The sequence below is a fragment of the Chiroxiphia lanceolata genome, chromosome 4 (genome assembly GCF_009829145.1).
Source record: "Chiroxiphia lanceolata isolate bChiLan1 chromosome 4, bChiLan1.pri, whole genome shotgun sequence".
NCBI classification, from domain to species: Eukaryota; Metazoa; Chordata; class Aves; order Passeriformes; family Pipridae; genus Chiroxiphia; species Chiroxiphia lanceolata.
The window spans coordinates 33757249-33784714 of record NC_045640.1 but is presented as its reverse complement, the minus strand read 5'-3'; the positions used below and the strand labels follow the sequence as shown (position 1 = coordinate 33784714).

At 39.5% G+C, this 27466-nt stretch overlaps 2 protein-coding genes and 1 long non-coding RNA gene across 5 annotated transcripts in view; 1 reads left to right on the top strand and 2 right to left on the bottom strand.

The window, feature by feature from the left end:
- Window positions 1–3124: 3124 nt before the first annotated feature.
- Window positions 3125–4584, bottom strand: LOC116786167. The gene is made up of 3 exons (XR_004356849.1): window positions 4270–4584; window positions 3391–3581; window positions 3125–3287 (listed from the first exon to the last, which is right to left on the bottom strand). It is a non-coding gene; the product is annotated as an uncharacterized LOC116786167 (long non-coding RNA).
- A 306-nt stretch (window positions 4585–4890) lies between these two features.
- SLC25A4 (solute carrier family 25 member 4) lies at window positions 4891–7451 on the top strand. Its single transcript, XM_032686547.1, has 4 exons — window positions 4891–5092; window positions 5344–5830; window positions 6126–6266; window positions 6611–7451. The coding sequence occupies exons 1-4, from the start codon at window positions 4982–4984 to the stop codon at window positions 6766–6768; spliced, it is 897 nt and encodes a 298-aa protein (XP_032542438.1). The 5' UTR covers window positions 4891–4981; the 3' UTR covers window positions 6769–7451.
- A 2205-nt stretch (window positions 7452–9656) lies between these two features.
- CFAP97 (cilia and flagella associated protein 97) overlaps window positions 9657–27466 on the bottom strand; it is a 30976-nt gene continuing 13166 nt past the window's right edge. For all 3 annotated transcript variants that reach the window (XM_032686544.1, XM_032686545.1, XM_032686546.1), the window contains exons 4-6: window positions 20587–20849; window positions 12204–12354; window positions 9657–11538 (exon numbers count right to left, since the gene is read on the bottom strand). In XM_032686544.1, coding sequence (XP_032542435.1) covers window positions 11411–11538; window positions 12204–12354; window positions 20587–20849 — 542 coding nt within the window. In that variant the 3' untranslated portion in view covers window positions 9657–11410. The remainder of the gene's footprint in view (window positions 11539–12203; window positions 12355–20586; window positions 20850–27466) is intronic.

Genomic DNA, 27466 nt, shown 5'->3' with positions numbered 1-27466 from the left:
GACTTGGTTAACCTTGTTTGTGGGCTACTCCTCCACGTCTCTCATATGAACTTTTACTGCAACTTATTTCTGTACTTCTCTAGTTTTCCCTCCCCATCTAGCTTTGTTTCCTCTCTCTTTCTATTCCTTCAACTGCTGCTTCTTGTCTCTTAAACAATCTACCTCAGGCAACAAACCCTAACTCTTACTCTGCCTCCTTTTTGCCCTTAATGACATTTGCCACACCTATATCTCTCTATCCCACTCTCAAGTCTTTACCATTGCTCAATCAACGCTTCTTGCATTCCTACTCTGTCCTTCTGACCAGTCCACTCCCCTTTCTTCTCTTCACTTGCTGCAGCTGGAAGATACACTTTAAATGTTTCCCACGGGCCTATTAAATCTCAGTGTCAACACACCCTGGATGCCCTTGTCTGACTCTCCCTCTGCAGCTTCAGCCTCCCAGAGAGACCTTACTTTCTCATCACATCCCACCCCTTACCCTCTCATGGGGGCTGCCCTCACCATCCCTGTCACTTTTTCTCTGCTTTTGAGCCGTATCTTATCTCTATGAAGAACTGTCAACCAGCCAGTCCACTCCTCCTGATCAGCCCTCCTCTGTGATTTCAGCTGACTCTCTTCCTTTCATCACATTTTCTCACACTCAGCCTCAGGAAGCTTCCAAGCTTCACGCTGATGTCCTTGCTGACCCTATAGCAGACACCTGTATGCCTCCTTGCCCTGGTTCGTTCATTTCCCCTGCACCCCTTACTCAGTGTCCTACACCCTGGAAGAACTATTCCTTTGATGGTGTCTGCAGCAACCATTGCTTTCCCCCGACCTCTGTTGTCCCACCCATTCTCTCTGATCTTTTTTGTCTCTTGCCATGTCCTTCTTCATGTCCTCTCATTTGCTCTTTCCATTATTTTAATCTCATCATATTGATAAAATCCCATCTAATCTCAGCCCTCTTCCTCCTGCTTTATCTTTCTTCTCTAGCACGGATTGATTGTAGGTTCTCTGTTTCTTACTCTCCACTCCTATCTCATGAAGTCTGGTTGCCAAACACATACCTCACTCTGCCTTCAGCTTCAATTTCCTGGCTGACCTGTGATCAGGTTTACTTCATCCACAACCATTTGATTGTCTCCCCTTCCAGTTATGACATCCTTCTAATTTTTCCTCCTACTTTTCCAAGTTAAATGAAGACCTGGCTGCCTTTCACCATTCTTAATGCACTTTTCAAATGCTCTTTTCCTGAATAGCTTCTGCACAAATCCTTGCCAAAGGAAATCTTAATATGCTCTCTTCCTACAAGTTTATTCCTTGTCACATGTTGAGTGTTTTTTCCTTCCTACTTTTACACTCCATGCTTGTCCTGTTACAACATAACTTCTGATCTGTTTCATACTAATTTTCATTCAGTGCCTCAGTTTTCTTCTGAAGTTTTGACCTTCCTCCAACTCCTTGTCCTCACATTACAGACATGCTCTAATAAACAAACACACCCTATGCTGAATCCCATTGCTATTTCCAGCACTATCACTTCCCTTCTCAATATGCTGCTTACACTTACTGTCCAGTTTTTGCCCTCTCTGGATCAATGTTGGCCCCTAAGACAGATAACACCAACACCCAGCTAAAATTACCCGCACTAATATCTGCCCAAAACAAAACTCAGAGCCCACATGATTTTATTCTTCTTGATTATCTTTGTCACCGGCAACCTCATTATTCTCTCAACTCTTATCCTCATTTAGCCTGTTTGGGCTCTCTTACTCTCCTCCTCCTGACCATAAACCTAAATCAATCTTGCACAAGAAGTTACTATAATCCTACAAATCTTTCCTGAAAATACTCACATACTTTTTCTTGGCATCTTGCCAATATACCCATCACTGTCTATGCTGGGAGTCAGGATGGTGTGACTGATTCCTTGTGCTCCCTGTTGTATCTGCTATCAGGCTTGGACTGCTGACTTTTGAGGAAAAACTTTTTTATTTTGTGTCTGGTCTAGCCTCAATGCTAGAGTTCCCACTGTCTTGAAAATGTAATTAAACAAGGGTATGCACTACTTTGGAAAAGTTGATCTCCTGTAGCTGCCTATTCAGACACCAAAGCACAATGCAGTCAGTCACTAATCTCTCTTGAAAATGTAGATCTAGGTTATTATTTTTAGCTCAGAATTTTTAACAACAAATTCCAGTGTCTTTATGCTATGCCAGCAGTGCAAAGCACCCACAAACTCAGCCTAGAAAGCCAGATAATTCATCCAAAGATGCAAAGATCTAAGGAAGATGAGGCTTAAAATCCAGCTTTCAATATTTCAAAAAGCTTGCATTTCAGAAAGCTTGCAGAACTTTTTCAACCATTTCTCTACAAAAGTATCAGTAACTATTCTGATTATTGAATAACAAACACCAACTAACTGTATGAAAAGCCAAAGGTCCTTTAGCTTTTTTTTTAACAACATTTCCAGCTAGCGGAAATGTTTATGCTCATGCTCAAGCTGGTGTTACTGGTGGAGTTAGCAGTAAGTTCCTCACAGGACATATATGAACTTCTACAAGAGGTAGCATAAAAGCCCTCATTATCATATATAGGAAAGATCCAAAACAGGCATTTAGAACAAAAATCAAACAAATGAAGAATAAGCCTCAACGTAGTCAACACAATTCCTGGGTCCAGCCCTGCTTTTGTTAAAACTGTTTGGAAGCCATGTCTCTCCTGGAAATAGACATCTGGGCTCAGAAAAGTGAAAGCAAAAGGAGAAAAAGTGGCAACTCGCTTGCTGTGCACTATTTTCTATAAGTACTGGCAGTCGTGCGTACATAGTACAGAAATATCTATTAAATCAAAGAACCTCTATGGAGTGTGATGATGATACACAACAATAACTTCAAAACATAACTGGAATTCTTATGATAAAGACTTCATTAAAATGTCGTTTAAAAAAAGCAATTTAATGATATAAAATAATAATTTTAAAAAAATATTAGAATGCGCTAAACCAAAGATAGTGGAGGAGAGGCAGGCAAACGATCCTTTCAGCACAGACCCCCACTCCAGTCTCATTCCAGGCCCCCCACTCCCCTCCCTCCCCAGCACCTTCCCACTGCCACTCTCCCACCTCTCACTCACCATACACCAGTCAGTGGGGCACTGGCTGACACCTGAGTGCACACACTGAGGAGACCCTATCGGTCTGGATAGTCAGGCAGCAGCCGCGAGCATCACTATCCCATGGGTCCATGTGGGTGTGAAACCAGCAGCAGAAACCCCAAGATGTTAAAGGGATATTTAATTTCCTGTGGAAAGAGGAGACATGGTGAGTGAAGTATGAGGAAGAGAAAGGAAAGGTCAAAGGTAGGAGACAGCCACATGTGTTAAACAAAACTCCCCTCAACTCACAGTCTAATTCTAGGGATCCCCTATGCTTGCACCTGCTTTCGGTCCTTGCTTGGGGAAACATCTCTTCAGGGGGGCTCTCTTCTCCTTTCTTAGAAGCTGGGACAGGCTTCATCTTCTCAGGATGGCCAAGGTACAAAGGAAGTTATAGCTGTTATCTGCTTCTCAGAGCTGTGGCTCATGAGAAGAGACCTCTACCTCAACAGACAGAGTGACAGAGGGCGAGAGAGATGAGGGATCAAATTTACTGTCTCATTGACTTATGCTAACAAACACATCAGTGAGAAGACATCTGCTGTCCTGAAGAGAATGTCACCTAGTGGGACAGCTAATCTTTTCATACCTACATTAAGATGGATCCTATCTTCATTATTGATACCATATTACCAAATCAAAGCAGACCCATTACTTTATGAATTTTTCAGTGTAACATTATCCTAGGGGCACATCTTAATGGCTTTTTAAGGCAAAGTTCTAGGTATGCATCTACAGCTTGCTGCATTGCCTTTCATGTAATTATTCCACACAACCAATTCACCCAACCAGTCATAAGCTCTTGCTTTCTTATGGGGGTCAGCCAGAAAGAACAGATGAGAGATGCTGGGTTGATGGTTGGACTTGATCATCTCAAAGGTCTCTTCCAACCTTGACGACTCTGTGAAACAGGGAAACTAATGAATAAACCATGTAATCTTCATTTGAGACTCAACTGTTTCCTTAAGAACCAGACTGTGCATGAAGGCAGCATTTTGCTACAGTCTTTATTCTTCTTTCACACGTGGTGTGAGTCAAGCAACTTAAGCACGTTTGTGCTTCCCAGAGTCCTTTCCCCTCCTTCCCTCCTTCAGAGGGGACTGACTGAGACTTTTGTGAGGGTCTGACCTTGCAGGGTTGAAATGGGGGTACAGTGCAGGAGGGCAGGTTGTCTCCTCCTTGGGAAAGCCATCCTGGACCATGTTGGGTATTTAAAAACCTCGATGCCTGCAACTTCAGACAGTGCATAAAACACGAAGTCGCTCTCTGGCCTTGACTTGAGAGGCCCAAGCCCATTCCTGGTCACTGATGCTCACGAACACGGCACCACCTTCCAAGCTGACAGTGCAACCCTGGTGAGCCTTGCTGTAGGGCACGACATCCGTGTGCCCCTCACCCCTCTCTGTGTGACTCCACGCACACGAGCCAAGGCTTAAAGCCCCCTTGCTCCCCCCATCCCCCAGCCACTGCCTTCTGCCTGCACGGAACGGTTAACTCGGCCTGGAGCGCTCCTGCCAGCTGCCCGTGTCCCCTCCTGTGCTATTAATACAGCGGGCACATGCTCCGACGCCGCGTTCCCCGGCAGCCCCAGATAACTTTAATTTGCCCTTTAAACGTCCCGGGCCGCGCGCCCCTCACGGCCCCGGCCCCGGGGGACGCGGCGGGGGCGGGCCCAGGGGGCTCAGCCAATGCCTGCGCCCCGGGGGGTGCCTCCTCCTATCGCGAGAGGCCGCGAGGTATAAGAGCGGCGGCGCGGGGAGGGGGACCATTTGGCCGGCCGGGTGGGGAAGTGCGCGGTCGTTGCCTCTCTCCGGGTGGGGGTGTCGGACCGGCTCGCGGAATGGGAGACCAAGCACTCAGCTTCGTCAAGGACTTCCTGGCCGGCGGGATTGCCGCCGCCGTCTCCAAGACGGCTGTCGCCCCCATCGAGAGAGTGAAGTTGCTGCTGCAGGTGAGGGGCAGTGGGGGGCGGGCGGTGGGGCCGCGCCACAGGTGGTGCCGGCGCGGCGGGCACTGCCCGACGTGACTAAATATGGGAAGGAGCTCGGCCGGCTCTGGTTACGCGGGAACTGCCCGGGACCTTCAGCACCGCCTCGGGGTGGCGGGAGCTGGGCCGGCCCCGTCTTTGCCCTTCAGCGTGCGGGGTCACTCCTGCCGTGCCCTCTTTCTACCGTCCCGTCCTCCTCCTTCTCCCCCGTGCAGGTCCAGCATGCCAGCAAACAGATCACGGCCGATAAGCAGTACAAGGGCATCGTGGACTGCATAGTCCGCATCCCCAAGGAGCAAGGCATCGCTTCCTTCTGGAGAGGCAACCTGGCCAATGTCATCCGGTACTTCCCCACCCAGGCCCTCAACTTCGCCTTCAAGGACAAGTACAAGCAGATTTTCCTGGGCGGAGTGGACAGGCACAAGCAGTTCTGGCGCTACTTCGCAGGGAACCTCGCGTCTGGGGGTGCCGCGGGAGCCACCTCCCTCTGCTTCGTCTACCCGCTGGATTTCGCCAGGACCCGGCTGGCGGCTGATGTGGGCAAAGGAGCTACAGAGAGGGAGTTCTCTGGGCTGGGCGACTGCATTATGAAGATCTTTAAGTCTGATGGCTTGAGGGGCCTGTATCAAGGATTTAGCGTGTCTGTCCAGGGCATCATCATCTACAGAGCAGCCTATTTTGGGGTGTACGACACGGCCAAGGGTAAGAAGTGCATGGAGGAGTGACTGCAAGGGAAGATCCATCCAGTAAAGGCACTCTAGAGCACTTGGCAGTACAAGGACAGGCAGGGCTTGGCTCAGTACCAGTTCAGAGTGCAGTGCTAGAACACACAGGTGTTTCTGACATGCATTCCTGCCTCCCTCAAGTTGCTGTTCTGAGCAGATGCCTTGGTTTTGGATTGACTCCTGGGGTTGGTGGGTGATTGTTCCTTCCACAACCATCTTTCCCACAACCCTTTCCCTCTGTTCTGACTCTGCTCATTTGTTCTTGATGACAGGTATGTTGCCTGATCCAAAGAATGTGCATATCGTAGTGAGCTGGATGATTGCCCAGAGTGTCACTGCAGTGGCAGGGCTGGTTTCTTACCCTTTTGATACTGTGAGACGTAGGATGATGATGCAGTCTGGCCGAAAGGGAGGTAAGAATAAATGCTCCTATGGTATTCTGGCAGCAGAAAGTATCTCTTCATTGAGATAAGATGGGAGATACTAGGTATTTTTTTCTCTTATGGAAAACTAATGACCTTCTTAATGGAATCCTTTAAAAACAACCCACGGGAAACACATTGTTGGTTATTTCTGTCACGTTGACTTAAAGGACTGAGAAATTACTTGATTTCCACGTGGGGAATTACTTTTCCTTATTGATTACTTAAATTCTGGGCTATACTTTGCTTATTCCTTGTTGGTTTAAAGATGGGGAAGTTGAAACGTATTTGCTGTATAACTTCAAGCCTTATGACCTTTATGTTTGTTTCCACAGCTGATATTATGTATAAGGGCACAATTGATTGCTGGAAGAAGATAGCTAAAGATGAAGGATCCAAAGCGTTCTTCAAAGGTGCCTGGTCGAATGTGTTGAGAGGCATGGGTGGAGCTTTTGTATTAGTACTTTATGATGAAATCAAGAAGTACGTCTAAAACTGAACATCATAATGTAGTAGTTCAATTGTTCTCAATCAACTTTTTTTTTTAAAATGTGCTCTTGTGATGTAATGGACAACAAAATATTTCCTAGGGAAACAGAATAAAATTTGAGTAACGTATCTGGCAGAGATGAGGATGCAATTATTTAAAAATTGTCCACTACATCACAGCTACATTTTGTATGACAATTCCTCCAGCATTTGTATTGGAACCTGTGTATATATTATACTTCAAACTGCAGGTAGTAGATTTTGTCTAGAGACAAGACTTGGGTGGTCTATATCTAGTCTGAAATCTAATAATGTGAATTCTTAATAGATTGTCATAAATATTTATGGTATTAAGCAATGTCTCTAGGTACCCAACTGTGTGATGATATAACATGAATTAAAATCATGTTTTCTTCTAAAGCTCTATTTTTTAATGATACTACGTGAAAATGTCTGGAACTATAAACTATATTGAAGCACTAGGCTGAGTTCCTAACTGCAGCCTCTTCACTGACAAATTACACAGTTATATGGTTGAGACCATAATCTGATTTTTCAACCATTCTTTGTAGAATATGGAAATAAAGTGTTTCAAAAGTTCCCTGTATTGTGACAAAGCAAAAAGTTGTCTGCTTTGAGGTTCAATTGAACTAAAACTGAAATGAAATAAATTAATATATTAATGAACTTTTTTCTGTTGTTTTCAGTACACTGAACACATTACAAGCATGTGTCTTCTAAGGTGATGTGCTAATCAGCACACTGTTAGTGACTGTCTCTTTAAAGTTTTTTCAACAGAGCTTTAGAGTAGGTGAAGCAGTTATTGATAATTCTACAGTTGCAAAACCAAGTGGACTGAGTTTGAGGGTACTGCAGCCAGTTATCTTAGAGATAAGCTTCCATATAGTCTTAGCTGCTTTGATAATTTATGTTATCCTTAACTTTGAGGTGTGTCCTTGTTGAATAGTGAAGTCATTGCTGCTTATTTTACTTGAAAAAGTATTCTAGAGTGGGATACTCACGAGTTGTTAAAATAACTACACTTTCAACTACACCATTATGAACACACTGAGCTATTAATTACCAGTGAGATTAGAACACGCTCAATACAGTTTTTAAACTTTAGATGCTGCATGGTTGTGAACTCACTGAAGAATAGGCTGTTCAATCAGGCAAAGAAGAGAGAGTGAGTTGTAGCTATTGCAGTTGTTAAGTTTGGCTATATATAAACAAAAATTTGGTACATATCCACCTAGGAAAAGAATCATAGAACGAGAGCATGGTTTGGGTTGGATGAGACCTTAAAGATGACCTAGTTCCAACCCCCTGCCATGGGCAGGGACACCTTCCACTAGACCAGGTTGCTCAGGGCCCCATCGAACCTGGCCTTGAACACTTCCAGGGCTGGGGCATCCACAACTCTGGACAACCTGGCCAAAGGGGAAGACTAAGCAAGTAATCATCAAATAAATTTTTATTTCAGTTTCATCTTTTACTACTTCATATGTATGCCTCCCAGTTATCCCTCTTCTATATTTGAAACATTTATTGTCAGATGCAGGTGGTTCTGGCTCTCTGTCCCTTGGCATGACAGGCTCTGCGTGTCTGCCACAGGTTTCGACCAGCAGTTCTGTTCTCCCTGAAGGCAGGTACAGACCACTAAACAGTGTCTGGAAACTATCTATCCACCTGAAGAACTGAAGCATTTGGGGAAAAAAATGGTCCAAAAAAAAAAGATAGACTGTTTTTAAATTAACCAAATTTAAATTATTTGTCCCAAGACAAAACCTGGCCTGATTGTTACATCTCCCTTTTTTCATGGTCACTATCTTGAACAGCTGCTTTTCTAGCTATCTGGTCTGTTTTCTTTCCCATTGTAAATAACCATGGTCACAATCTATCAAACCATAAATTTGTGAAGAAAATATTTCTACTAGTTTTCAAAGTGCATTAGTCTTCCTTAAAAGCTTTAGCTGCCAGTTTCACTTCTCTTCCTTTTCTCCTTCCTCTACACATTCCTAATGGTTCCTTATGAGAAGCCTGCTAACACACTCCAACTCTCCATTTTACATTTAGCTCACTGATTAGGTTGCAAATGGCATTTGGACGTTAGAGAAGATCGAAGTTGGCTACAAAGATGGCAGAGACAATGATGGACTGTAATAGGCAGAGGTACCAAACAGTGGGGGGAAAGTGTATTTATGAATGGATAAGACAATTAAGAGGACACAAAGAAACTTACTTGGAAGTATAAATGAAAGAAGTTGCATTCCAGAAAAGAAAAAGGAAAAAAACCCTAAACGTAGAGGGAGGAATAAAGGCTATTAAAAAGGAATGTGAGGAGTATCAATGCAGGAAACTTCCACTGGGGTAAGAGGCCTTACATGAAAGAAAATAGACAGAAAACATTTAAAGGTAAATGGCTGTTTATTTCTGCTTGAATGCCAGTACATATGCTGTGGCAGATTGCAGGCAGCAGTCTCCATAAAGATACTTGTGATCAGAGTTCAAAAGTGTCGATGAATTAACCATTCCCCTGAAAGCAGCTCTGCCCTGAGCCTGTGGCACTCAGTGTAACACTTGCTGGAAGTGTAACCTAAAATGCAGCTCTAAGCTCTGAAAGCCTGGAAATTAGAAGACTATGCAGATGGTCTCTAATTTCTACTTGAACTCACAGTTAATTGATACTACTCCTTTCAGACTTTTGCAATACCTGGTCACAGGCAAACTATGCAGGCTAAAGCCTGTGACAAAACCATTATTCCCTTACATCTAATACTTGAACACTGGGAAACCTGTGTTTTTTCTGGTTTTCTATGTGCCAAGCTATTCAACATCCTTTGCATCTTAATACCATTTATAAAATTCTTAAAGAAGCCACTGCAACAGCAGTTCATGTTAAATATTTTATTTCTTATGATTTACAAACGACATACAAAATTGACAGTTTTTCATACCAAAGTTAAATAAGATGAAGCGATTGAAAGTAATCAAAAAAACTATCATATTCAGAAGTATTTAAGCTGTGACTCTGATACTCAGATTCAAGGACAAAAACCTTAAAGTATGAGTAATTTTAATTAGCACAATAATAAAAATAAATACAGCAGTACTATACAAAACCTTACAGTTCCTATCCATGAAAAATAATCGCAGTACAAATCTGTTTGCCTCAATGTTGCTTAAAGTTAGAAGTTCAAATATTGTCAAACAGCTAAATTTGATCTGCAGGTCACCAAGTGCAGCAGCTCTGCCAAACTATCACAGAGGACCAAGTAAAAAGTGTGTTACAATGCAGAATACCCAAAAGCCTAAGCCCTCATGCAAGCACTAGCAAAGAATAATAAACTTTTCTTGTCATAGGGCTAAGACCCAGCATTACCAAATATTCTTTATTCACAATATAGACATTTCTTGTATCTCTCCTGGGAAGAAGCTGGGAAAGCAAGCAAGGTTTCAGCAATATCCACAGACAACGGCATCACAATTTATGCTCCTATTATATGGCTACATTCCTACAAAACAAGCTCACTGAAAGTTTGCCTTTATGTATAGAAATAAACCACACCACCTACTATTTGTGATTACCAAGTCCATTAGATTTTACTCCCCTTGTAAATGATGTTGCTACTGGAGCTTATCTGACATTAAGATAAATATTTGGTATGAATGTGACATTTAAAAACAGCTTAAGAAGCATAACAAGACTGCTTTCTACTGCTTTTGTTTCTAAATCTTGGTTAGTAGTCACTCTCAAAATCAAATATCGAAGATGTTTCCTGCAGTTCAAGTTTGCATCTTCCCACTGAGAAGAGCAAGCATCTGCAAAAGCAGGGCCATGAAGTATTTCCCTTGCTTAATATTATTCTTTAGGTTGAGAACTAGAGCTTATTCTTGTTTACACTGAATCTGAAACTGCTGTTCACTTCAGTCTTCACCCTTGTTCAAGTAATATCAGATGCTTCTTTCCTACACAAATGTCCCAATACATCTTCCAAAATCCAATACAACTTCCCAAATCCTTTTAATTCTGGAAGAGACATAGCCTTGCATACGAAACATACTCCAGGTGTCAAATGTTTAAGAGTGGTAAAACATCATCTTCTGCAGCCTCAGTATTCTAGCTCACCATGCAGGAATACACAATCTGCTTTGCACCCCTTCACACTGCTGTGACAGATTCTTTCAGTCACAAGAACATGACCCACAAATTTCAGAAGGCTTACATAAAGCCAGGATGAAAAGCAAGGACAATCCAGGAATGAAGCATATACTTATGAATTTAATGCAGTATTTAAAGTATTATTAACATTTTAAAGATTTTATTTACATCTTGCACCTATAGTGCAGTAATTCTGTCCTTCCATGTGACAGATACAAATTCCACTTCTGAGAATAAAATAATAGTTAAATTTCTATTTAATTTGTCCATTTAGATATCTCCCTCTCTTTCCTAAGTTCTTCCTCTCATGGAAAACACTGAATAAGGGAAAGTGTTCACTTAGAAACATTTTATAAGCGATTATATTAAATGCAGTGCATTGTAATCACTGAACAATGCAGAAATATTTTTGCACATAGAATTTACAAAAGCACTAAAAATAGAAGTCTGAGGATCATATCAGAATGCGAGGCAAAGAACACACTTACAACCAAGCAGCACGGACATTAGTGGGTTTAGGTCTCTGTAATACCCCACTGGCTAAATCAGACATGGGCTTTTCGTTTCTCTGGCTCAGTGTACTTTGTACAGTGGATAATCTTGAAGTTCCTCCTGTTAACACACAAAGGGAGAATGCTTGTGCTCAGTACAACAGAAAACTTCATGCTTGTTACTACTGCAATGGTCATTACCATAGTTTACAGAAAAAAACTCCCAAACAAATCACAGTAAATTGAATACAAACCCAAAGTGTTATGAGTTGTTTGTAAATGACCAGGACAAAGAATTCAGGCCTGTGGTTCTTTTAACCCAACATACATGGGTCTATAGGGACACATTACCTACTTCCAAATCTTACACACACAATTTCTGAGAAAAACAAGGCTACTATCAGTAGATCTACATTTTCTAAATGAGAATTTGAATCTTCATTGAGGTTTTTGTGGGTGTTTTGGTTAGGTTCCAACCCCCCCCCATTCTCCTTTCAATACCGGCAAAATTAGGAACACACTACAACAGGGATTTTTTCTTCTGGGACAAGATAATTTATTAGAAATCTAGGAGGGCAACAAAACAATGCATATAGTCATGATATATTTGGTATGATTAAAAAAAAAATCACTTTAATGATTCCTGTGTGATAAATGATCAATCTAAAGACAACAGAGAAAGGAACATATTTGCTATTCTTAACAGTAAGTGCTTCACAATTCTGAACTATAAGAAGAAAAACACATGCATAGAAATGCAATAATCTGCAACTTCGAAGTACTTACTTGGAGGACTAAGCTGGGTGAAAGGAGATTTAGCCCTTCTTACAGAAGGTGAAGAACTCAGATAACTCATCTGGCGGTGATAGTCCCTCAGTTGTTCAGAACGTCTCATACCAGCTGTTGGTTTCACCGCTTCCAGTCTTTTCAGGAAAGCCTTAATATTGAAGAAAAATATCATCAAGGAGAAAGAATGAACAAGATGCTACAAAACAAATACAAACTGATTTTTATTTGACCTGCAAAAAACCCCCAAAGTTTTAGCAGTGCATAACACGAACTCCTCCACTGGTGACCAGCATAAGCTATTCTGCTCATGTTCAATTCTTTTCTCAGTGTTATGAGATGACACAAACTGTAACTATCCCTTGCACATCATCAGTTCTACATTGAGTACATCTTTAGTACCTGAAAGTTCTCTGTACTTTATGGTAACTTGAAACAATACATCTGTTTGGTGATAGTAAAGGTAGCGAGGGGAAGTGGCCTGCACTCTTCTAATCTGACCTTTGGATAGTCCTCCCTTCTAAATTTCCAGAAGGATGATGAGAAGTTAGGGGTTGTTTTTTTAATCTTTGCTTTGCAAAAATTACTTAGACCATTTTATATTGCCCTATATGATCCCCAGAGAGGATTACTGACCCCAAATCTGTGAAACAAATTTCAAAAGGAAAGCACAAACATCCATCCACAGGACACACTTTGTTTTATCCATAATGTAATTTTAAGGGACTCTAGTTGAAATTATTGATACAGACAATTTCCTCTTGTTGAAATTAGCCCTGGCAATCATGCAATAAGTGATAAATTGGAATAGCTACTTACATAGTATCTGTAAGATACAGTTTCCTATTCTATAATTACTTCACTTGAAACAGGATTTATTGGTTTAAGAAATTTCGATAATCTAAAAAAAGAATCTGATAAGAGGACAAAATGGGAAGTACCCAGCTACATGCAATATCCAATTAACAACTTCAAAATTTTAATATATTTCACCTTCAGTGGTTGCCTCACACAGATCTACAGATTTCCTCTACTAACTAATTTCAGTTCATTTCATGGCCTACAAACATTTGGCAATGACACAACATTGCTGTTCAGGGTTGACATGCATCCTATGAACAACAAACAATGCAAACTGTGCTTACAGAAGTCTCCGAAGCACTAAAAATAACTCTGCTAATAGGATGTATTGTCTAGATGCATACTTATATGGTAGAAGTCAAGAAGCTGTCTGTATCACCATTAAACTGCAGCCCCAATCACGTACTGATTTTTTTTTAAATAAGAATACAAAAAATTACAATAAGTGACTTAGGAAATATTACAGGATTCACAGGATGTCAGTTGTCATTGTCTAACTGTAACAGGAATCTACAAACTCCTGGTAGTTTATGCATGGGCACTAGAAACCTGCACAGAGCGCACAAGAGAGAAAGGACAAGTGATTTTGGCTCAGACATAACATGTCACAAGTGCCTGCAACAAGTGCCAGCCAGTTCACAGTCAAGTGGAAATACCTAAGTAAGCAAAAGTCAAAGGAAGGACTTCAGCTAGAAATAGCTCTTCACTAAAGTCAGTTACAGAACATGAAATGGTAGACTTGTCTCTAAATGTTACATCCAATATTTTACTAACAACTTCATCTGCAAGTCCTAGTACAGTTATATGCATTTAGAGTTGCAGAGATCACCCATTTACCTTCAGTATTAAAAATGGAAGCTCTCAATACATTCAGTTTCATCACAAATGGATCAGGTAAATTGTAGAAGTGACTTTCCAATGAGTCAAGCATGTTTCAAGTCTGCACTCAACTGTAACAGTGTCATAAAATTTGCATACCTTAACAGTGCACTAACTTCAAGCTTGATTCTGAACATACAATATTTTCATATATTTATTCTTTATAAATAAATACAATTGTCTGCTTTTGCTTTTATGCCTGTATTTCGACAAGTATCAAATTCCCATTACTAAAACAAAAGAAAAAGAGACCTCTCAGTACTAAAATATTACTTTCTGGACAGGTTATCACTAGACTTGATTCAGCCCTGAGCTATGGAAAGAGCAGATATAGATTCTGTGGTGCAGAAGGGTCTGAATGAAAGCTCTTCCAGAGAACGGGAGAACAGCTCCTGAGGTTTCCTTGCCCTCTGCTGCAGATTGTACCAAGGGCATGTTAATTTATGCACTATTTGCAGACGTGAATTTTGCTGTTTGGAGAACAGCCTGCTGCATACAGAAATGAACTCATCAACACACTGAAATGGCAGCCCTGACCTACTAAATCTGTAACCCAGAACTAATCCAATTGTTATGTTTTTATTACCAACCCTACAATCTTGAGGTTCTTAAGTGAGGAACTACTTTGTGCAAGGTACAAGTACCTTGAACAGATGTTCTTTATCAGTTACACATATAAATGTACTAATTCTTTCATTATGTTCTCCTTTTGAGAAATGGACTGAAGACAGCTGCCACTTTCCTTGTTCTTTTGAAGTACTAAATCTCTGGAGACTTAATCATGCATCACTAAAGTAAACAGCAATTTCATCACTGACCTCAATGATCAGAGAATCAGATCACAGAAAACAATCCAGGTGTTTAGAACCAAATATATGTTCCCAATCAAATTTTAAGGGATAAAAATAATGAATAACAGACACTAATGGCAGGAATGTTATTAATTGCTCTAAATCACATTGTAGCTCCTCATAGCTCTTGATTCAAGCTCAATACATATATAGTATCATACCACTGACAACCTCCCAAGCTTGGCAAAACATTTCCCAGGCTTACATTTTCTCCATCTTCTTTTACTTTAATACTGAGTTTATAGTAAAAGTAGAATATCAAAAAAAAGAAAAAAAATCACAGTGGGTGTTCCTGCATGATTACCTTCTAGGAATGGAACAATCCTTTATAAATCTAGACATCTGGACATAAATAAGTATCTATAAAGACACTAAAATACATATTGTCAATGACAGAAGGAAATGTCAGATCGCCAAAAAGCAGAGAACAAAGAAACCCAACAAAATTTAAAAACTGCTTCTATACAGTAGGCCAAACTAAAATTTGGTAATTCAATTTTGGACACATCAGGAGAACACTGAAGGTAATTCTAATGCTCTCTGTCAGAAAAAGGAAAAAATTTGGACAATGCTCTCAGGCACATGGTGTGACTCTTGGGGATGTCCTGTGCAGGAGTTGGACTCTATGATCTTTGTGGGTCCCTTCCAACTCAGCATATTCTGTGATTCTGTGAAATATAAAATAATCAGTACAGACTTCCCTGCATCTGTGTTGAAAAAGGAAAAAAAAAAAATCACTGAAAATGTAGCACTCTTAAAATGAGTTCACAGAGAAGATAAAAAATGTTACTGTTTCTTGGTTACTTAGCTTTTTAAAAGCATGAAGGTTTCAGTTTCACCTCCTCTGAATCCTAACCAGCTGACTAGTGTTCCTTGACAGCTGTTCAAATTTATTTATATTATGCCTGCTCTAATGTCACTGATGTTAGTGACCACACCGTCCCTTTGCAGAGTCCAGGTGGGGGAGGGGGAAACAGATAACTGCATTCAAGGACAGCTTTCTGTTATTATCAATACAAGTACTTGTAATTTTCTTTAACTGCCAATTGCACTAACTAGCTCTAACCTGACAAACTCTGAAAGTCAAAAAACTCTTAAAGAGTTCTTCGATCTACAGAAAAGTCTTTTTAAATGAGCAGCTATTATGTGTGGCTGGCATCACCACAAGGAAACTAGGCTAAGAGTACAGAAAAAAACCCCACACAAATTCAAGCAGTTTGCAAAATATTCAAAGCTTTTCCTGAACATGCCACTAAGTCAGTCTTTATTATAATTACCATAGCAGTATTCAGGAATCTTAAATCTGGGTCAGGAATCTAAAGACCATAAGAAATTTGACCATAAAGAGCCTACAGTCTAAATACTATCATCACAGAACTACACTATATTTGTACTGTATTGTAGTATATTTGAGCCAGGCACATCTGTGTGCCAATCCCACATCCTGACAGCTCCCCCCAATTAGAGGGCTATGGAAATTTTTTTTTTTGCACTGCACTTTGTAATCTCAGGAAATACCAATGTTTTGTCTTTAGTCTCAGCATACAATGCCTTTGAACCTACTAAGTGAAAATATCATATACAACCCTGTGTGCTTGTGTTTTTGAGGAGCCACCAACTCCAGTACTTCTGAGTTCCTAAGACCTCAACTGCATTCTCTACAGCTTTCTTCTCCAGAGTGAGACCAGTAAGGCCAACAACCTTGGTATTCTTTCTACAACCATGTAAGTGTGCAGCATCCAAGGCCTGCTGATGCTTTCTGACTCCAGGGATGGTTCCTGGAGACAGGACAAAGGGAAGGCAGAGAAAAAGCAGTGTGGAATACTTTTAGGGAGGGAAGTACACGATGCTCAGGTGCAACCCTGATGGACCAGTGCCCTCCTCCTCCTATTTCTTTCCATGCCTGTACACAGATGGTAGGACAGGTGCTGTGCAGCACAAGACCAAAGGTATATTTTGTGTATGTGGCAGCAGCCAGGTAGGGGGATGGCCAGAAGCACTATCCCTCCTTTGCCCTTTATTCCCCACCCATTACCATGCACGTCTACACCATTAAATGGAGACGAATACACAGCAATGCAATAAATGTATTTCTAAAGGAGGTTCAGGATTTCCAGCAGGACTAAGCCATCTCAGACTGCAAAAGAAGGGAAATAGCCTCCCTGAAGGATCTTCGTGCTGATAGGGGCCACTGACTACAGCAAGTAGTGGGGAGAAGCATTAATGAATCTGCAGCAGAGAGGACTTGGGGAACCAAGTAGGTGAAAAGAGAAAGACTGTCCTTGTAGAGGAACACAATAAGTGATTTAATTTGTGCAGAAGAGTGACTATACTGGAACTGAGAGCAGAGTTGGATCTATTGGGGCTTAGGGTTCATTTTGTGGGAATATGAGGTGGGGGAAAGAAGAACATGGAATGTTATGTACAGTGAGCCATAAAAGCATGGGGCAGGAAGAAAGCACAGGGATGCATAGAAAGACCAAATATATGCAAAACAGAACACCCTTATCTCCCTTAAGCTAAGGTTTGAGAACTGCTCTGCCAGAGCTGCTGAGATCTTCCAGTGAAATTCCAGTGTGAACTGAAAAGGTCACTTGTCCCCTAGGAACCTGCCTGAACACAGCAGCTTAGTTCACCAAGGTCATCTAACACCTAAAGCCCAGTTGGAATTTATAAAAATGATGAAAAAAAAACCCAAGAAAAAACAACAGAGAGATATTAATTACTTCTAAGTTCTAATGAAGTGACTGAAGAATGGTGTGATGGCTGCAAATCTGTATTTCAAGGACCCCAAACACTTACCCATATATGCCAGTATACATTTTTGCATTACACAATAAACCATTAAATATTTCAATGGCATATAGTGTCCAATCCATGAAGTTGAGTATCTTATTTATACTGGTAAAAATAATGATAAATATGTCAATACAGATAGACACACTACATGCAGACATGGGAAAAAAGCAACACATCAGTCACACTTAAGTCCCTTTCCAATGAAGAAGAGATGGAGTTGAGAATATCTTCAAACACAGCAGTAGAATGTTTTCTGAATCAGCAGCATCCTCTATTGGCAAGCACGGCACTCTGGTCTTGCTAGCTCAGATAAGCCATCAAAAGCAGGTTCCATTTATGAAAGCAGACAGTCAAAAGCAGCAAGTACAAAATTCTGGCATTAATTTTAGCAGCAATCTATTTTGCTAACTGTGCTTTTTCCATAAATTGCTAATCAGTACTTTAAAACTACTGTTCTTCAGAGTAATGCATCTTTTTATTCCACCTAAGCTCTTTCTAACAGAATCTATGGGATCATATATTCCCTGTACCTCCTGGCACCCTTTCACAAACCTAGAGAGCAGTAAACCATTCAGATTCCCCTCTAATTTCCTAAAATTTTACTTACTCTCCCTGCATCACCTCTGATGCCAAATGCCTGCACCAGAAATCAAGCTTTCGGATAACGGTCAGTATAGACATTACTCCAAGAACGTTCTAGTGGAAAAAGTGAAAGTTTTCCCTAGACAAGTTGTTAACCTCAGGGCAAGAAATTATGAAAGCTGTACATCAACAGGGGAAAAAAAAAAGATCTCTGCATCAAAACTCTTTAACTCCCTATAGAGACTACTGTTGTAGATTTCTGTTCTTGAATTATTTACAAAACTCTTTATCCTTCTCCAACAAACATTTCACTAAGGTGTATCAAGCAGCATATCCAGTATGAAGTACCTTCAGGCCTTGTATAAAAGAACTCCTGAGAAGTAACAGAAGATTAATAAGGAAGTTCCATGGAATTCCATATCTTCAAATCTACAAAGGTGAAGAAAGCTGCTGACCAGAAGAAAACAACTTCATAAAGCACATACTTTTGTCTATACAGAGCAAAAAAAAGTCATCAATGGGCAGGGTAGAGATGTTCTTTTATTTACAGTCTCAGAGAAGAGCATGTCATACCTGTAACCCCAAAAAGTAGTGCTAGAAAACTTAATATGTTACAACTGTGATGCTCTCGGTGCACTACACTTCAAGAAGAATAAAAAAGTAAAAAACATTGCTGAGAAACAATAGCAGTGTCAAACAAAACGTAAGAGCTGTACTGATGAATCACTGTTCCAAATAGAGGAGCAAAAATATATCATCCTGAATTTGGGGAAAAGAATAAACCAAATTTTATAGTCTAAACTAGCATGATGTCCTAATATAAATTCTAGGAATTATTCTCGTATCAAACATGTCTGCCCACATTGATGATGACAACAACTAAAGTATAAATGGACAAGTAAATGAAGAATATTATTTCTTGGACTACACGCAACCGCCATAAATATCTACCATGTACTAAAACAGCAATGTGTGAAATGACTATATGTGTTTAGGTTTGCTGCATTTTTTGATCCAAAGGGTGAAAAGGCAGGACAGTCTTGAACAAATACTGCACTATATCGTAAGAGAAAAGGTTTGTGTCTTTGTATAAACAAAAGTGTATTGTAAGACATCCTATACATTCATTTACTGGAATAATTTGTTGTTATGCAGCACAGCATATTACTGTTATATCTTAAGTGACTGTGACACAGCACTTCCTCCCCACAGCCTAAGAATACACTCCTATTATCAAGGTTCTTGTGTTACAGCAAGTCCTGTTTTCAACATTTTAAATAAACACCTCCACTACCCCCAACACATGAAGAAAGCCCTCCTACCAGCCTAAACACACCAATCAAAATACACATTTCTAGCCCAGCCACTGAGAAGTATCACACAACTGTAACAAATTCTTGTGCTAAATTCTTTTAGGCTGTGAAATATAATAATGTGAAGCATAATGTCAACTGCAGTGCAGTGGAGCTAGGGAGAAAGTTTCCTACTTCAAAGTCTTAACAATCCAGATGTCTGAAAACTGGAAGAATTAAAACATAACAGATTCCCCTGAATAGGACAATCAGACTTTCTCCATGTTGAATTGTATCTCAGTCTGTATGTATATAAAAGGAAATGCAACCTACACTTACACAGAAGGGAAAAAAGTAATAAATTATTTCCAGTATACATTTTACAATTATTTTAATTATATTTTATCTCTTTTTCAAGCACACTAATAAGTAGGAGATATGAAAATGTCATTACATGTATCTATTACAATTCAATCACTCAAAGTATCTTATTCAAACCAGTGTTACTTTTGTTATTTGAGTACTCTGCCAATATCCTTACAAATGAGTCTGAATTTTTGTTTTCCACTAAAGTAAGCTATTGTGATTGCCATCACAAACCCTGTGACAAGCAGAGCGCTACAAATATTCAGAGACAGATACCTACGAGTCAAAACCCAAAAGTGACACTGACTTTGTATCCTCTGCATTTAAAATATAATGGGTTTGATGCTATCATATTGATTGTTTTATCTTCAGCAAGCCTGTTCTTGAGAGACTAGTAATCCTGATGCATGAAGCAGGATGAACAGAGTCAGACTGGTATCCAATGTTTTGAGTGTTTTAACAATAACAGTTATTCCTCTTAAATTACATTATATCAAAGTAGAGCAAACTCATACAAACTAAAATCTATTTTCATCTGAAAAAAGCATCACAGCCCCTACCTTCACCCCCGAAAAATCCCACTTACCCATATGAACAATTATGCAAATAGAATAGTAATGGAAATTCATTGAAGACTTACTGCAGTAAAGGTCCAAGTACTTTTCATCAATTTTCTAAATATTTAGCAATAGCTCATCTGGCAAGAGATAGTCCTTACCAATTTACTGATCCACATCCATACTCAAAACTTACCAGGTTTTCTCTTTCAATTCTTTGCTGCTCTTTTTGCCTGTTGAGGGCACTGTGGTACAATCTAGGAGACGGTACAGATGTTTTCTTCAACGTGGTACTTCTTCTTGGCTTTGTAGACTGTCTGGACAGTTCTTTCAGCAACCTTTGGTTTTCCCGATCGATCTGTCTTACTTCTTCATTTGTGAAAGAATAATTTTTCCTTATTCCTTTAGGTGGCTGATCGATGGTTAGTTTTTGTTCTTTTTTCTCCAGCTGTAAGAAAGCTTTAAAATAGCAAACAGTGAAAAAAAATATGTAGATTAGAAAACACAGCTTCAGTATTGAAATAAATTACAGAACCAAGAGTAAAACCATAAATTAATATTTAGATGCTTGCACATAGAAAAAGATTTAAACTTGGTTCCAAAGTTAATCTAAAGTATCTATCTCAGATGAGAGGTAGAACAGAAATGATGTTTCAGACACAAAACTGACATTGGGGAAGCAGAACTCAGTGGCACAAAGAGCAACCCCTGAAGTGATTTTGTTGATCCTTTGCTCCTGAAGCAATCCTACATCACACTGGCGCAGGAAATGGAAAGGGAACTATAAAAATTAAATGCAATGGGTGGAAATGAGTGAGCACATAGAAGAAAAATTATTCGGGCCTGGCAATTTAAAACAGCAAACAAATAACAATTAAACCATGCTATAAGGTTTCAAGGCAAAGAATGCACACTTAAAAATACACAGCAAGTCAGACTTGCACAACTGCAAGATAAGATAACTGGAAAACTTCACTCTTAGCCAGAGTCAGCTATATTTACTATAGTTTCACTGAAGCTTTGCTGTTGACCTACTTCTAAGCCTTTGCTTTCTAAAGCTCTGCAGTACATCTTCCGGCAACTGCTTTAAGAGCTATGCTGTCATGTATTACCCTATCAAACCACTGCATTATCTGCAGTACAAGAATGGCAGTACCACATTAGGTTAAACAGATTTTTGGAGCTGAGACACAGACAAGGAAGCCTTATTCAAGCCATTCCCCACATTCCTCCAATATCACAGTGCCTTCAGAAGACACCCCTCACTTATACCCCTAAAAGCTCCACACAAGCAAAACAAGCACCCAAAGCAGAAAGAAAAAAAACCAACCAGGTATGCAGTAATATTTCCTCAGCAAACACTTCCACATTAGCAACCTGTTGGCAAGGGATGTCTGAGTCAGCCTATAACAGCTTAAAAAACTTCAAAGAATCATGAGTGTTTTCTTACTTCAAAATAAAATTAAATCTTTCTTGCAGTATCTCAACTAAGTTTATTTCAGAACTGATGCAAGTAAATATTGCTACTGTCTTTGAGAAATTTAGGAACAGTATCCAAAAAGCAAAATCCAAACACTTCATGAATTTCAACATTCCTCTGGAAATTAGTAAGCTTGCTCCATCAGTATGCTAGTGAATATAGGCAAGAACTGCCCCTAGGCAGCTCTAACTGTGAGGTTCCCCACATTAGCAAATACTGCTTTCATTTGTCAAGAGAAGATGCAAATCACCTCAAAACCAAGACACAATGCAAACTAGCACAGACCGAGTGTGCCAACCAACAGGTTAATAAAGTATAAATGTCTTGAAAAAACATCTTTACAGTTTAGTAAGTTATTCCCAAGGGAAAACAAGTATACCCATTGACGCCATTGCAGGAAACAGACCTGGAATAAGGCTCATCTGGATAAGCCTACAAGGTACAAAGAGAAATGCAAAGAAAATAGCTAGAACCACACAAATTCATAAAGCTGCAGCATACCTCTCAGTAGAAAATAATTAAATATTTTTTTATGGGAACATGCAAAACCAGCACTGCAGAACACGAGTGGAAGAAAGTAATTTAAACAACCATCTGAAGAAGATAAAATATGACATAATGGGCAATTGTATTATTATGGAGCTAGGAAAGGTAATTTTACCTTTTGCCTTAAATCCATAGCATCTCATGGGTTAAAGACCGCACATCATATGCAAGAGTGGAAATCAGGTTGTGAAACAGAACAGCTGCTGAACTCAAGCCTTGACGTAGCTTTGTGGCACTGACGCTATTGGTGATGAAGTCACTTACAAGAGACACTTAAGCTTCTGAATAACCGTCAGTGAAAATTTACAGCAACTCTCTTATTTCTGTGAAAGGTGTGAACTAGTCAAATTCAATTTAAAGCAATGGTATTCTGGATGAAGACATTTTCAATTAGAAATACAGTTTTCATGTCTTCAGTGGTATGCGACTTTTAATTCTCTGTAAGATACAAGCTGGCTACACTTTGGCAGAGACTCTATATGCCTATGATGCAGCTGTGAACTATAACCAGTTAAGAGATCAAAAATGTTTCAAGGTAATTACTTATTTTCTGACTTTCTCAGTTTCTGGTAAACCCCTGTCAGGTGTGATGAAAAAAAAACCAGAGCAGGAACGTGGAATGAACACCTTTCCCCTTCTCCCCATTACTGCTGGTCAGTAAATGCTTTTAGAAATGATGATTTAAGGTACCCTGCAGTAATTGCTACATACAGGGCTCAACAAGCACTGCATTACTTTGTCCCTCAGATCCCCAGGGGGTAGTGGTCTCCAACTTCTGTAGCATTAAACACCACAGTATTTTACTAGAAAGAAGCTCTCAGGTAATTAGTGTGCCTACATATCTACGTACGTATCCATGCACTGCTCTACTGGGTACTTCTTTTTATATATATGTGAATAAAGCATGACAAAATTTTACTAATTTACTTTCACCTGCTAGTCACATTGACCTCCCTCAGTCACATCCCCCCAAATACACACACTCTTCTTTTTTCATTCTTCTTCTTTTCCTTAGCCTCTCATAAGTCTTTTCAATATATTACACTTCTTCAGTGCCTCATCCACACCTTTTATCACCTCACCACAAAGACTGCCTTTCCCACTTGTGTCAGGCAGAAAGAGACTCCAGCTCACTTTCTTCAGTATGTTGCTCATTCTTAGACTCATAAATATTTATTATTTATTTTTAGTGTAGACACTGACTTTATTATGGCCAACAGCTTTCTGACAACTCTTAAGGTTAAGAGCTTGCTAACAGTCATAACTGAATTTATCACAACTCAAAAGCAATATATAATACAGTGAAAGAATTAAGATAACTGCAAAGGCTTTGCTGTGAAGTTATTCGGTGAGGCCTGATCAGAGGACTGACAAAAGCAAGTAATCCATTGATAACGCTGTTGAATTATAGGAGACTCATTAATTTTGCACCAGAAGTTCAGACACAACACAACACACGCAGCAGCAAGTTTTTTCAGGGGGATGGAGTAAAAAGATCAATCTAAAACTTTTTAGTTCCTCAGTAATTTCTTCAGTACCTCAAATGATGTTATTATCAACCTTCCCTATGACCCAAGAAAAACATTTGAAATTTCACAACTAGCTCTCTGCAGAACAAGTGCTGCAATACACCAAGGCATTGGATCAGGTAACACAGTAAAACTAGTTGGTTTGCTGGTCTTCAAGTTGGTAAATTAATAAATGAAAGTTGTGTTTTACTTAGTTAAGATTTATGTTAAGGAAGAATTTAAGCTCTAAACGCTACTCCAAAGCAAACCATAACTTACTAAAGCCTATCTATAGATGATCTTTCCTAAACCACACAAATGCAACATTGATTTTCTTAGGAACTGTGTGACAGGAAAGTCTAAACTTCAGTAGAAAAAAAAAGACCAACAGTAGAAGAAAATGACTACTAGTAGAAAAAAAATGCATGCTGTGTCATTTTACTGAGAGAGTATCATTAATACTACAGCATAACTGCTCGTTCCTAACAAAACAAGCAAAAGGTACGGGATATCCCTGCAATCATTACGCCTCAAATGATACTCAAATATATCATAGAAGCAATCTAGAAGGCAGTGAGCAAAAACTTCTGCAGGTCTTTCTGAAGCAGAAGTGACACTTTTTCCATAGTTCAGAAAGAGGCTTCTGATCCCCGAACCTCAATCAGCAGTAATAGCTGCCACTACTTCCAAAGTTACCTGGCTGAAAATCTGTCCAACCTGCCCCTGCAAAGCACCACTTTGATGATACAGCATCATACTCCTATTCTCCACACGCTAACTATGACAGAAAATTAGGTAATCTACACTAGAAATTTATGTCAAATATGCACTGAATGCACTTCACCATTCAACACCTGGCAAGAACACCACTTCCATGGCAAAGACAGTAGGTGCCTAAGAAAGGTCAGCACACGCCCATAAAACCAGGGACAATTCACCACCAATAACAAAAACCCACACTATTCTTTAATCACAATGTGTAAGGGTTTGAATGGTTTACCTGACTATTTTTGCAGTGGCCACTGACAACATCAGATAACACAACACTTTAAGGTTACGATTTAAGGTTCTAAAGAGTTTGTGAGTCTTGAAAAAATTCAATATTCTTTACCTATTGTATCCATACTCTATCAGTGGGTAATAAGTAATTTAACTAAACCCCTACTTACTTTCATTTTCAGTCAGACCATAAATACAATTTGGGGGAGGTGATAAATAAGCAGCAGCATTTGCATAACTACTTCACAGTGTGCAGTCTACTTCTCATTTACTGGTAAGCAGGAAAAGAAAATTCCCTGGTGTTCACAGGATTTCTATGAAAGCTGGTTTCCATGGAGAGATACCTGACTTTTTTTTTAAGCAATAAACAAGCTGTTTATTGCTTTCAATTTCTAAGCATTGAAATGACCTTAAAGAATGAGAAAGGCCAAACCTTATAAAAAATACAAATTATAATTAGCAAGTCAAATGCATTAGTATGGGATGATAGAGCTGTCCTAATGGGATTAAGGCTAAAATCAAAATCATGCATGTTTCAGTGCATCTGTTGCAATTCCAGTACAAATTGCTTCAGTGTTTACATTTGCCTGACGTTGTTTTATACTGCTCCACTACCACAGTTGTTAACATATCTGAAAAATACTAAAGGATGAAATCAATCACAGTTCTTCACCAATGTCGAGTAGTTTCAATTTTAAACTAGTTCCCTGTGGTATCTCTAAACAAATACTCCTTAGAACATCCATTATTTCATGCCACAGAGCTCTTTAAAAGGGATTTTGAAGAATTCATGATTCAGTGTTTTTTTAAGAAAAGGAGTGTAGGGAAAGAAGGGTAAACATGTAAGATTTATTCGAGGAAGAAAAAAGAGTTTTGCTGAAGGAGGTTTTTGCTGCTAAGAAAACTAGACCTAGTTTTGAAAAACCCAGTGTGGGAGAAAATTCTTTCCCATGAACGGTACTACCTATTTTTTGCTGTTTTGAGAAGTTAACTCCCCTTTTGCAAGAAGCAGTGACCATTCTCACACTTGTCGAAGGCCTCTGGGGAGAGAAAGAAACCATAAAGCACAGAGGAGATTATTACTTTGAAGTCACGCGCATGCAAAAGCTGTTGTCATAAAGGCACCTGAATGGGCTTCCCAGGGCTGCTTTTTTTTGCCTGCTGCATGATTTTTAGCAGTGTATTTAGGGTTTTGGACTTCAGAATAAACTTGTCCTTAATACCTTAGCCGTGGTTTGGTCATCTGGGTTTACCTGTGTGCATATTGCTTCTTACAAGGAGGATGTCCTCTCAGGTGAAAATACGTTTAAATAGGGCTCCTAGTTATCTCGATGTCATGAGAAAGACAACAGATATTTTGCAGGTGCTGAACTGTTTTTTCCCCCATAATATACACATTTTCTCATGGGTGTTGGAAAAGTCTAACTCTGTGCATAACCTTACAGATTTTCAATCCGTCTTCAAATTCTAAATATAAGAATAAGCTGAAAATTGCTCTTCTAGAAACTCAACATGAGTTTCTAGATCTGTGAAAACAAAGCATATGCATACACATGCACACACAGAGTTAGTTCAAACTCTGAAAATGCAAACTAAATGAAACTCCATAGAAAAGCTATATACCTTTAGTTCAATTCTACAGTTTGGGTACATATAAATTTCAGTGTCTACTTTAGATACTACTTAACAGTTATTCTACAAATATACTAGTTCAGCATGAACGAGCACACAGAAAACATGGTCCTAGGAGGACAAAGTTTCAATTATCAAAAACTTTTTCTATTTCCTGAGTGACAAATCATAGCAAAAAAAAAAAAAAAAGTGAATTGCTACATGTTCAGTTGAAGTTGCTATTTAACTTTCTACAATAGATTTTATTCAGAAACACAGAGCTTTTACTTTCATAATAATGATATTTATATCACAGTGCTTTTCACATGGGGAGCTCTGACTATTTTAAAAATCTAAGGCACAGAAGAGGCAAAAAGATTTATTATCACAGACGTCAGTGCGAGCTTCAAGGATAGAACTGGTCTTCAGCCTGTGGCCAATTGCCCTACTTACCCCATCATACCACCTCCTCAAGTTAATAATAGCTAATACCATGGATTTACAGACTAATTCTCACAGACACTTCAGTAAAATAAGCAGGTATCAACCCCATTTTACAGAGAAGAAAATGTGAAGTGCTAATTCTTTAGCACTGTATATACCTCAGGCAATCCCACTGTATTGATACCAAACAAATTCAAATAGAGATACACAGCAATTTTAGCAGACAACTCTATTCTGAACTACAGAAATTGAGAGACTTGTCTAAAGACAGAGAGAAAGCACAGCTACAGTTGTGTTATTTGTGAGATTTTACCTTCTCAGAATAGCATAACTGAAAATTTGGCTTCTATCAAAGACAGACATAGCTTTAAGAGTTGTAAAGGCATGATAACTCTTTTTTTTATCTACATATAATTTTTTAAAACTCCTTAAAAATGAATATTTTTCAATATGAACAAGAATATGTATTAAGAGGACATAACTACAAC

Bases quoted from the DNA above. Each gene is read 5' to 3' on its own strand.
- SLC25A4 (XM_032686547.1), top strand. From the start codon at position 4,982: ATGGGAGACCAAGCACTCAGCTTCGTCAAGGACTTCCTGGCCGGCGGG. The intron at 5,093-5,343 runs GTGAGGGGCAGT...TCCCCCGTGCAG, and splicing joins GAGTGAAGTTGCTGCTGCAG to GTCCAGCATGCCAGCAAACA. The intron at 5,831-6,125 runs GTAAGAAGTGCA...TCTTGATGACAG, and splicing joins GGTGTACGACACGGCCAAGG to GTATGTTGCCTGATCCAAAG.